The sequence below is a fragment of the Mycetomoellerius zeteki genome, unplaced genomic scaffold (assembly GCF_001594055.1).
Source record: "Mycetomoellerius zeteki isolate Tzet28-1 unplaced genomic scaffold, Tzet1.0 scaffold206, whole genome shotgun sequence".
In the NCBI taxonomy this organism is placed as follows: Eukaryota; Metazoa; Arthropoda; class Insecta; order Hymenoptera; family Formicidae; genus Mycetomoellerius; species Mycetomoellerius zeteki.
In genome coordinates this window covers 693,597-707,110 of record NW_017257021.1, presented here as the reverse complement: position 1 = coordinate 707,110, position 13,514 = coordinate 693,597, and the positions used below count along the sequence as shown (strand labels likewise).

The window sequence follows — 13,514 nt, the reverse complement described above, 5'->3', positions numbered from 1 at the left end:
CTTCATCACGGATGATTTTCCGTTTTAACCGCCGCAATGTTTCGGCGTAACAGAATCGCGGTTGAGAAGATCATTAAACTAATCGAAAGCGAAATTGAGACTATAATTTACCGCTAGTAAAATAAATTGGCGCTTGCTTCACTCGAATCAATTATTTTGAGAACAACATGAATTCAACAAAATTTTTAGAAATTAAAGTCACATAATGGAATTAATATATTATAAAAATTAGGAATGCACCGAACCGTAAAATTACCGAATACTGGATATCGGATTCTAAGAAACGCTTTAATTATAATGAAGTATCCTTTGCAGCATCTCAAGGTAAGAATTTTGCGTGTTACCAATCTAATCATATCGTAACATGAAATTACTCATAATGACATAGAGAGTTACATATTACTGAAAATTAAACGAAGGTCCTTGAAGTAATTATGCGGTTGCGTGCTGTGATTGGATAATTAAGAAAAGTGAAGCTTTGGGTGAAAAGCTTAGGAAGCTTTTTATTTTTTATTATGTTATCTTACATACGCTGACTTTTTAGTTTAATGTATGTTTAAGATTTCCGCGAATACCTATGTTACGATTGAGCATCGCCATAAAAATTTCTCATCATGCACGGGATATCCACAAACATTTTATATACATATAATTCGTGCTACCGGCATTTTACAGATTCCATTGAAATTGCTTGTGCGGATGAATGCTGCGAAAAATTATCGATAACAATTTAATTCTGCATACACGGAAAAAAAATGTTTCTGGTTTACAGCTAATTCTGATTAGCTGAAATTGCATTAGCTACTATAGCTATGAATTTGCTAATACATACAAAGGATTTGCTGCTGTAGCTAATATAAGGACGTGATAGCAAAATATGCATGTCTGTTACAGATCGATTTATTTAGCAATATGAAGTTAGTTATCAAAGTTATCGGATATGTCCGTGTAAAAGAAAATTGTCTCTACCACAGTTAAATATGGTTTGCTGAAACTGTACTTGTTACCAAATTGTCTGTTACACAGAAAACGTTTGCTGCAATGATCAATACATCGACATAATAGCAAAATGCTTGTCTGTTACAATGATAATATTTAGGCCTCACAGCTAATGGAAATTAGATCTCGCAAATACGCAAATTAGGTGTCCATATAATGCTATTGAATTTAGCTGCCATACCTAATTTTTAGCTGTGGCAGCTAATCTTTTTTTTTCCGTGTAATTGTGCAACTGCACAAGTGTGCAACATTCTAACAGCGATTATTTTCTCAATCTCGATCACACACACATACACATTAGTATAACGTCCGCAAATAGTTAGCAAGAATGCGCGATTACGATAGACAGGATAATAGGTTGGTGCACTCATAATCAGCATGGTATCGCGACAATCTTTAATAAGCGGAGTCAGTGCTCCAAGAAGTTGCGATTTTAAATTAAAGTTTTATTTCGACGGTTATATCCATGCACCATCTGTTTTACGATGCAACACGGTGCATCCGTCAGCGCGATTTGGAAAATCTAATGGAAACGTTTTAATAAAGTTCGTATCAATTTACAATAAAGGAACGCGTGATAGAAAACAAAGTGACAACTTAAAGATTCGTTATTAAGTGACATAATAAACAATGCTCGTGTATCATGTGTCAAAGAAAAATTACCAAAAATATTTAATAAATATTTAGTCATAGATATTTTTAAATAACGCGGTGCTTCTAATCCAGTCTCGTTAAAGTTTCTTTTCAGGGTAGTTCAGATCCGCTGAACTTCGTCAATAAAAGTTTATGCTGACCAAGTTTGATTTGACACTCGTGCTACCACGAAACTGGCGATTCAAGTTGACTTATCGCTGAACTTCGCTCAAACTAAGATAGTCTGATTTGCAATAACGAAGCTTTGGCAATGAGCACTTGTACACATTCCGGTTCCGGTGGCGTTTGGAAACTTCCGGTGATTGCGTGAATGTAATCGATGTTGCGCTGCTATGATATTCGGCTGATAATAATCTGAAGGGAAGTCACATCTCTCGGAAAAAGTTCTCTTGCCAAGAGAGCCAAGATAACATCTCAATGATCTTCTAGATATCTTTTCTTGAGAACCATTTTTCTCAAAAATACCTTATAGACACTCGGTCGAACAATTGAAAATAGCAAAACGTATCTTAAAGTGGAACAAATGTATTTATCTGCACACCTGTCAAAATAGATTTTTAATTATAACAAACACGTATATGGATTGAAATTTTTATTGCAAAGAAGTTTCTTTCGAATTCTTCAAATCTATCTACAGTGACATATGCGCATGATTAGTCATAACGCAATATTTGTAACTGACTCAATTTGATTATATAATATGATGTAACGAGGTTTCATCACAGATTATGTTCTTGATATTGCCTCCAAGTATTTTTTAAATTGTTATACTTTGAAAACAATTCTATTAAAAGATTCGCATAAGAAAGAAATTGCATTTTTCCATTTCAGAGATTATTCTCCTTTCTTTTATGCGAATTAGTAAAATATAAAAAATATTAATCCTCCAATTGGGCAATACTTCTATAATGATATAGTAATGTACATACAAGTGTAGTAATTTCCGTTTTATTTAACACTGTATTGCAGCAAGCGAAACAATTGCTTGGACTTGCTTGTGGAGAAGCTGTAATTTTATTATCGTGCGTTTCACATTTTTTAAACTGCGATGCGCGAATCGAGATAAACTCCAAATCATTATTATACGTATAAAATGCATCATGACTTATTTATCGTATATATCATAAATATACTATTTAGGTCGAATTTATATTGGCTATGGTGCGATATAATTTAAATTCCGACTTGGAGCATAAATGTTCAATATGCACGACGCGACCATAAAATGTTGGATGACTAATTCTTTTGCGACTGCTATCTACACATACATCTCCGCAATGCAAACATATATAGAGTACTTTTCAATAAAACTTATCCTCTCGATATATTAAAACGAAAATATGTGAATAATAATTATAATAACACCTATTATAATCAAAAAGTAAAGAATTAAAAAAAATATGAATTTAAAAAAATATATACGTATAATATTCGACATAACGATGCAATGTCTAGCTGTTAGCGATTAATTAATTGAATAATTTCCACAATGAAAATCGATGATTATTTAATTATTTATCTTTCTGTATCATTTAACTAAATTATTATATTCTTATAACAGATCGATATCTTGTTGCAATTACCTACACTTATTATCCCACTTCTAATTTAAAGAGAAAAAGATTAAAATATAAAAAATTGTATATAATATAAAAAAGGGATAAGGAACATCCTAAAGATATCTTTCGATTTTATTCTAATTATCTCTCAATGGGAATACCTACTAGTTAACAGTGATGCGCCAACGAAAAGAGCAACACGATACGCATTCGTGAGCACATCCACGCGAGCCTTCATCTCTTTTGTGAAATTAGCATAATCTAGCAATAATAACTCATACAATCGTAGGAAGTCCAGTGCTTTCGGTCAGTTATAGAATACATTCGTATCCTTCGTCGAGCGCAACGAGCTTAGGGGCTCGGTTCATATCTCCCTTTATCTATTCAGGCATCTCTTTGCTCACGTGTATATGCGTGTATATATATGCTTGCACGCATGGACCAATACTTGTGTTACAAGTACATGAATGATTTAAGTAACACGTGCGCGCGTGCGTATTTGCACGCGTCGTTGCATATGAGATGTTCGCGCGCGAGCTAAGCGTGAATTCGAATGTGCGCGTTTGATGCGTATTGTACGATTTATCGTGCTCATGGACGCAGCAGGGAAACTGAAATCGTTACGAGATATAAATAAAAACATGAGGTTTCTTACGCTGTCCTCTTTTAAAGTATTTATAAAGAACTCGTTTCTTTAACCTATTAATTTTGTTTATGCTTGGAATTGACGCTAATTTTTAGTAGAAAGTAGTAATAAGAAAGCTGCGCCGCTCAAGTAATCTTATAATTTAATGTAGCAATTATTATATTTTTTTTATAAGAATATATATAAATTTTTACTTCCTACGCAACATGATTCTCCGAGAGATGTCCTGGAGAATCATGAAGACGTCCTCTGGACGTTCTTGGCATATTCCTTGAAAAACTGTGTTATATAGGTTTGTGTTATATAGGTTGTGTGTGTGTGTGTGTGTGTGTGTGTGTGTGTGTGTGTGTGTGTGTGTGTGTGTGTGTGTGTGTGTGTGTGTGCGTGCGTGCGTGCGTGCGTGCGTGCGTGTGTGTGTAGTGTATATTCTATTTTTTATTTTCCGTATTTTTTTAAGATTGTTATTTCTTTTGCAGTTTGAATTTGTCCGTCCCTTCGTAGTTAAAATAAATAATAGAAACGTATTAAATCGCGAAATCCTTAATACAAGAAATTTTATGCTTTTATGCTATAAAATATGTATTGAGCTTTTTCTCATTTGAGATATTTGCATTTCACTTTCAGAATAGATTAGTGCATAACAACTTTAGTATGCGCTAATGCTCTCTAGGGCGTTCAATTACATTTGTTATTATTGTTATTTAATTAAAATATTAAATAGAACAAATTAGATTTTTATAAATCGACAGTTTTTATTAATATATATTATATATGTTGTATTAAAAAATTATGATATATATTACATATTAGGTATATTTAAAATTTATTCTATTATTTTCAAAGACGGTTGTATTGATAAATTAATTCGAGAGTTTAGTAGCTCTATCGATAGCTGATAAATAAATTAAAATATTAAAAATTTGTACCAACATGTGATTATTGAAGAAAAACTGCATTGCCATCAGTTGATAGATTCTCAAACATTCTCTCTTTTATCATATACGCGTTCTCAGATGGTAAAAGTAATACTGCAGTTTCTTCTTTTGCGCTCTTTGCGCTTATAGTCTACTCTTAATTTACAATAAGAATTAACTTTTTCGCTGAAAGTTCATTTAGTATATATTTTACGAAATAAATAAATCAGCTGTCGCTCAAAATATATCTCTGTAGAAATTGATTTTCGCAATTTTAATTTTTTAAAAATCTTGTGTCATAATTTAATGCAGAGAATAATTTTCTCAGAAAATCATTTTTTACGCGTTCTATAATTATATCTTTTTTTGAACTATAATATTATTATGTAGCTATAATAACAAGATTAAGTATTACGCATAAAATATAATAATCTAATATCTACATGTATACAATGTAAACTATATAAACTATGTTTTACAAGTCATTTATGTATAAGGCAATCTATAGATAGTATTGATCATTGATGTCTATATTTTTGTCGTTACGCCGGACTACACTAAAGCTTCTATTATGCTTGTTTATTTTTATTTATGAATATTAATGTTAAATATATTAACATTCATAAAGCTTAATTACTTTTTCTGTATTGTTTCCCGATTTATAATAAATTTACATATTTTACATTACTTATTGTACATGAAAAAGACTCGTGTAAATTAACAAAAATACATAAATATTCCGTGTGAATGCAATTTTGAAGTATACGACACAACTCTGATTAATGTACTATTATTCCTAGAAACATGAGAGAGAGAGAGAGAGAGAGAGAGAGAGAGAGAGAGAATTAGTGAAATAGTATTCCGTAGTAGTTAAATAAAATTATCTTTTAACAATCAATTTACTTTTTTGCTTTTTATTTTGAGATAAGCTATATATTGAGAAGTCGAAAATTTTATTTTACCATATATATTTAATTATTGTCATTCAACGAAGTAGCAATTAATTCTTACATTTTGTTTCAGGTTACTTCGTTACTTTTGGAGGGTGAGCGTCGCAAATTGGCAGTCTTGCAAAGGGAATTGCAAGCAGCCCTTGAGGAAGGTGGAAGCGTAAAGGTGAAGGAAAAGCAGCGACAAGAATTGCTGCATGCTATATCGTAAGTTTTTTTCTACAAATATCTTTTATTGGTATAAAATATGTGTAGATATTCTGGTGTGTGTCCAGTGTGTTATTTGCTATTTAACATTTTATTTGACTGCATATATTTTGAGTTATGCAAATTTAAACAATACCATGGTATTTTGCTAATGTGGCCCTCTATGGATATTGATTACTCATGACCTCTTTTTTGAGGTTTTTATATCAAAATAGTTATTTGATATGTTCAATTGTAGTTCTACTGTTAATCTATAGTTTATACTTTACTTTATAAGTGTACTATTTTTAGTATTGAGCAGCTTATATATGAATGTATATACATTCATTTGCATGCATTTAAAATGTTTTACTTTTTTGTTAATTTTGTAACCAAATACTATTTTCTAAACAAAACTAATATTTTAAAGCTATTTTTATGGAAGGCTACATTACTTCATTTTTTTCTTCGAGTCATTATGCAATGTCGCCACATTTTTATTAATAGTATCCTAAGTAATAAATATTTCGTAACTTTTTGAGTCCAGAATCGATTCAACATTTTAACGATTATAATTGGCACGTTTTAAACTTAAATATTGATTATTAACAAAGTTATTGTGTAAAATGTAACTGGAGTGCCATAATACCACCTTCTCCTCTAAAAACAATAAGCAAACGATTCATACGTGAGAGAGGACTTAAGTGAATCAAATACCCCACTCAATAGTACTTTGGAGCGTGCGCACACCCCTTTCCTCATACACACCAGAGAGGGTTTCGAATTATTAAATACTATAGGAATAACGAAGTGAAGTCCTTATATCTGTAATGCACACACATACACACACACACACACACACACACACACACATTTGCGGATAGTTTATACAGAAAGCCAAATATTAATCATTTTTTTGGAATTTATTGCCACGTATTGTTTGAATTTTAACATATAAAAGCAACACACACACATTGGCATCAAATGCAAAGAGAATTGAAAAAATTGCCATTCCAGAATGATTTACATCATTTTCTAACACGACTACCATGATTTTTTAGAAAGTTAATTTCAATAAAACATCAGGTATTCAAAATATTAATTTCGGAGTAGGAGACTGAGGTTAGTAGATTCATTTTTTAGTTTCGAATTTTTACAGACGAAATTAAGAGATTTATCGAAAAAATGAATTCTATACTAGTTATTACATACATTTGACCATCTAATAATATTTTAATGATAAGGGAAAACTGATAACTAATATAAAAAAAATGCATTTTTCTAATACATTCCATCTGATTCAACTAGTCCCGCGATCGGGGTAAGGTGACTAATGGTATGGGGTAATTTGACTAAGATTATTAAAAAGAAGATTAATGTATTTTAAGTTACATCTTTGGTTACATATTAATAAAACGTATATAAATATATATTTTAAACACAAACATTCGCTTCACAGGGCAGAGCAATGCTTCTTTTTGCTAAATTCGTTCGTTTCGTGCAAAAACACGTCGAATGAGCTTAGTTTTATCGAGATTGGACGTGAGGGAACTAAACTTATAACATTTACCACTGAGGTAAATCTTTTTAAAGGAATGAAATATTGAGTAGAGAGGTACTATAAGAGTTGTCACTAAATGAGTCATACAGCCTTATGCTGTAGTTAGCCTACTATCCGTTCATTTTTTAAAAATATTAACAGTAACGATAGTACGATAACAAAGACAGATAAACAAAAAAAATCTGTTGGACTTTATTAAGTATAAACTACACTTACTATCCAAATAGAAATGAAATATTTCAGACAATCATATGCGATTGTAAAACAAAAACAAGAATAAAAATATTTACTTAGGTGTATGATTTTTTAAAATTGTAGTGTAACTTCTATCATAGCATAGATGTATTCGCAACGAGATGTTATAGCAGACTGAGCGGCAGTCGCTGCTGCGTGCTCAGATACGTTTACGCGTGTCTCGCGTGTTTTGTTTTTAATATAGCCTCGATTATTCTACTTACCCCTATAGTCTACTGACTCCGATCTCCCCTAAATATGGCAACGTCACCACTCCATTTAAGCTAAAATCATTTAAATTGAATATAATAGATCTCAAGAAATAAATTTTCATAAAGTTTTGATAAAATTTGGATAGAGCCGAAATCGGCCCTTATAGATCCTCCTCCTTTCCGTATCAGTAATAATATTATATCATTTAATATCAACAGCGTTCTAGGGTTAATAGTTTTTTGTTTAAAAGTAAGATTTTTTAAAATTATTTTATGCGAATCTCTTTTTACAGAGACAGTTTTTGCTAATTTAATATGTATCAAGATAAGGAATTGTTTGTGTAAATAAAGGCTTTCGAATAAAACATTTACTGAGAGGCAACTAAAACGCGGAGTAAACGCGAATTTTATGTTAGAATCTACTCTCATGAGAATGCGAGCTTAACTTCTAAAAGATTTAGCGAGGGCGTTTCCGTGACGGAGTAATATATAATTTTATCGCAACACTTTTTACTCTCAGCAGAAAATGTTTCATCGCGTTACTTCAGCATACTCTGTATAATGCTTAATAATAAGTGAATATAACGAGCAAAATTATATCTTAATGAAGCTTAATTCATTAATATCAAAGTTTAAACTTTAAACTGACTTTTCAGTTTACAGTACGCAGCATTACAAATTTTGCAACTTGTGCATTATGTTATCGTCGTGTGAAATTCAATTATATAATTTATTGTAAATACCGAGAGGTTACTCACTCACGAATGGGATACTTAATTGATTCCGATTTCTTGTAATTTTCAATGTGATTTCAAAGCGATTTCGATTTTTTATAAATTTGAAATGGTTTCAAACGATTTCGTATGATTTCGTATGATTTCAAATGATTTCAAGTGATTTAAATGATTTCATGTTTAACTACGTGATTTCAATTTGATCTCTTAAAGATTTAATGTTGAAATAATTTCAATTGAGTTCTCTGATTTAATTTGATTTTAAATTGATTTCAATAATGAGTGCTTGAATGAGTAGCACCTCAATAAATATTTCCTATTGATTTTGTAACGAATCAAAATCCTAAACATGACGTGGTTCTCAAATGTATCGTGCATGTTTTATTTTATTTGCAAATCTTTCAAAATTATTCTCGCCCTTTGCATTGTAAATACATGGCAAAAAAGAGCAATACCTTGAGAAAGAGAACAGGTCAGCGGGATGAGAGACTTTTTTTTCACGTGTATACGAATACGAAGTTGTTTGCATAGCTCTCCCTTCGCGTTTGCGGTGTCTCACGTTGTGTTTGCACATGGTAACCCTCTCAGTCGGCTCTTTGATTATGCAGATTGATAAATTTATGAAATAACGAATATCTCGAAATTTTCTAATCTTTGTTTCTGATATACAAAAAAATGTACATTTAAATGAGCGAACATTTAGACATCTACATAAGTGAAAAATATAAGATTAAAATTTGTTTATAATTTGTATTAGGCATCTGAGATAAAATATGTTAACAGATTTGTTACAGATCAATATAATCAAATATAATAGAGTTATATGATAAAAGTAATAAATGCAATATTTCTTGATATATTGATAAAAGCTTCTACATATTCATTATTCCGTGGCTGCTACGACGATCTTGGTTGAGGCAAGAGATAGGAACTGTGCGCGCGAAGAAGAAAGATTTCTGATCGTAGAACCTAGGTACTTTGCGGTGGAAATCGAATGGGTAACCTTTACTTAAATCGATTCTGGCAGCGTAGAAAATCTTTTGAAAAGAATGTCTGGAGAAAAAGCGAATCTCGATAACGCTTATGTAAATTTATTCGATAAAATATTACTATATATTACTGCAATATAATATATGTTAGCATACATATTGTGAGAGATATTAAACGAGAAAGAAATAATGTTTGTAAATTCTATATAATAAAATTGTCAGAGATGACGAATGATTACAGTTGACATAGGTATAGTTCAACTATTATAGTTCACTATTTACTTCGTCCTCAAAGCTCTAAACAATCTTGTTTCTTTGCCGTCGTCTCGCGAGTGTTTATCTTGCAATATAACGCAATAAGCGCGCGTTATGTCTGCTTGAATAGATCTAATTTATTTTGTTCAAAGACGTACAATAATATTATATTTTCGTTCTTTGACGGTTGACAGTAGGATTGTTTTCCTTATATTTGTGTGCGCGCGTTTATCCATGTATTTTTTATTAATTTAAAGTTGAAAAAAGACTAAACGATAAATGGACGTAAATATATTGTACAAAATTATTTTAAAATATTTTATGAATTATTATTTGAGACTGTAAATAGTAAATTATTATTTTTTATTTAATTTGGAATACTTTATTTTCAAAAATTTTAAGTTATTATTACTAAAACATTTTGTTTAAAATAGTTTATAAATTATTAAAATATTTTTGTTGAATATTGTTAAAATGATCGAAAAATCTATGCGACAAGTACCGTGAAGAAAATATGTGTTGCTCATACAAAGATTGAAAGTATAACAATTTTATTATTAATAAGATCTTATATAAGATTGAACGATTTGATTGACTGACATTGATGATCTATGTTATATAATATTATACAAAGTATTTATTTTATATTTAACTATTTATAATAAAAGAAGGATGAGTTTGATCTTTTAATGAAGAAAAACAAGGATATTTTTTAAGACATTTCTTTTATTGCAACTGTTTCTTGGCCACATGAAACAAAATTATAAACGCTTAAAAAATTATTATAATAAATATTTTGTATATTGAGGAATTTTTGATATTTTCCATATTATTAATACCATATATTCAAAATGTCTGTGAAGCCATAAAATATTTTTCAATTTTGTTAATATTCCCTTATTTCTCTTGAGTAGAATGTTTCGTATACAGTCTATATACGACGTTAGTAAAGTCTTTGTAGGCAAGATTAGCATGTTATCGCCTGCGCCGACGTGTTAAAGCGTCCTGCAACCGCTTTCAAAATCAGCTTAATCGACAAAAAAGCCCGTGCGATACCTCTCACCCGCGCAATTAATTTCCTTCTGAACTTTGCTAAGCACCGTCAAGCTTCGGAGAATTTCCTAGATAGATGGAGACCTCCCGTTCGCTCTTGCACAAGTCCGTCATGTGCTTGTGATCACATGCAAGTGCATGCACAAGATCACGCGAAGAGGCGAGCGGAAAAATTTTAATTTATAAGATTGTTTGCTTTCTCGTAATTGCCAAAGTTGCCTCATGCGAGAAGTTTTTTCAGTTTATAAATCACTGGCTGAGAGTCTCTTTAAAAATGTGTCAGTGGATCGTGGTGGTGTTATCTTCTTCTCGTTACGGCGATTTAGGCTCGTAGCCAAGATATCTAAAGGTGGTAGCCAAACTGTTCATATACTCTTGCAATTTCATACGAAAACTCGAAATAATGAATTCTTTTATCAAATATTTTTTAAAGATTAAAAGATAATTTTTATTTTTAATTTTTGATTTGCAATTATTATGATATGTTTTCACGTACGCTTTAGCTATTAACACCAACTTTCATTATAATTTTGTTCATTATGATGCATTTAATTTAGCAACGTGTAGAAAACTTGTGCTTTGCACTCACTTTTTGAGATTCTTTTAAATTAATCTTTCTGTTAAATTCTTTGTCTGCAGAAAAATTCAAGGACAACACGAACAACTTGACAAAGAGTATAGGATTCACGCTGCCGGTGTTCTCCTATGCAACTCAAGGGGTTCCGGAAAGGTAAGGATACCAGACAATAATTTTTTTTCCTTTTTATTCGCGATTTAAAGAAAACAAATGATCTTCTCGATTATTGCTGCGCGACGAATTATCATCCTTCGCGAAACTCAAGAACTCATTCATTGAACATTTGATACCCGCGAGTTTTCTCTGTTGCTCCTTAAATCGGGTCGATAGTTCCTTCAAGATAACGATGTTACACTAATCGATATTCTCGTCAAAGTACTCTCGTAAATGTTCTACTTGCGTCCAATATTCACAGATAATATAGGATATTTTTGACTAATTATACTTCCATTTAATGGCAGATATTATTTGAATAAAAGAACTTGCCTTTTAAAGAAAAATATTTGAACGGAAGATAATGAGAATGAATCGTTGATACATAACTCAAATAATCCATCAAATTGATAAACGATAACGCGTGATGTATGTAAATGGTCATGTGAAAACAATAACGCACATTTTAAATGCTCAAAATAATTAGTTACAAATACTTAATTTTTTTAATTGTTGAATTTTTATTTTAAAATCGATCGGGACAGATTATTTGTTATACGTTATTGTTAACAATTTACATACGTAACATGTATATGTATTTTTTACACCTATAGCATTAATCTAAAATAAAAAAAAATTTTATTAACCAATATTAATTTTTCTCTTTTTTTATAAAAGCTATTAAAATTAACTTCTTAAAAATACAAAATATTTTTATTAGCAATATTACTATAAATATGAACTAAAGTTGATTAGATAAATACTCTTTCAACATCGGAAATTAAGTAAATGTTGACTCAGTTTATCTCTATGTTCATTTTGTATGTACTTTTCTGAATCGTGTCGATTAATTCGGAAAGATTTCTCAGATTTTTGCGTTATTATAAAGGATTAACGATCACAAAAATTACTATGAAAGAAAGGAGCTCTTTAGCAAATTTTTAAAAAATCTCATTGGTCTTATATACCTCTTTGTTGCTACGTTCGATATCTGTAACAATCACTTCGCTTCCAGGAGCTCTCAGGAAGCTTTAGTAAGCTCCGGTAAGCTGTTATTAGACTCGGTACATAATAGACTGCCTGCTTCGCCTTCGTTCCGCTTTGCATCGTCGGACCTTCAAATGACACTCATGTAGTTTTATTCCTTTCATTAAATAATCTTAACGCAAGAAATTCATAAGGGCTCCCTACAAAGTCGCTAAATGTACTCTTTTCTTATTTATTCGTGTCAATAATTGGATTTTGTAGTGCATTAATGTAATTTCTTAAAATGTATTCTTGTTAACATCATTATAATTACGTTCTTTCTTGAGAGAATGCTTTCGAAGGCTATAACGCTAACAATACTGTGGAAATATAATGGACGATAATATAATGGTATTTACTAGATTTTGTAAAAGTAGCCGTTATATTATATATAATATATATATTACAGCATATTACTTTTGATATTCGTCCTAAAATGTTTGAAAGTTGTATGCTTTAACAATTATTACACACATATACATACATTATAGATACATATTTTTAATTATTAGTTAATTTTGTGTATGTATATATACATGTATATTTGTATATGTATATTACGAATTTATTTTAGAATTATTATAACTCTATTATCACTATGTTATAAATGATTAGATTTTATTAACATTCAAGATATTTTTAATCAATTAATATTGTTTTTGGTATATCTTATATATGTTATGAAATTGTCCTATACATACAAAATTTGTCCTTAACAAAAAAGATATTATAAAAGCTTTAAAATAGCATAATAATTAGACAACTAAAATTAATTATTAAAACTAATTTGAATCAACAATAAGAATCTTTAT

The 13,514-nt window shown here is 30.4% G+C and overlaps 1 protein-coding gene across 1 annotated transcript in view; it reads left to right on the top strand.

Moving 5' to 3' along the window:
- Window positions 1–13,514, top strand: part of LOC108722495 (uncharacterized) — a 39,658-nt gene that overhangs the window by 6,169 nt on the left and 19,975 nt on the right. The window contains exon 4 of the mRNA XM_018447641.1: window positions 5,796–5,929. Within this exon, the coding sequence (XP_018303143.1) occupies window positions 5,796–5,929 (134 nt within the window). The remainder of the gene's footprint in view (window positions 1–5,795; window positions 5,930–13,514) is intronic.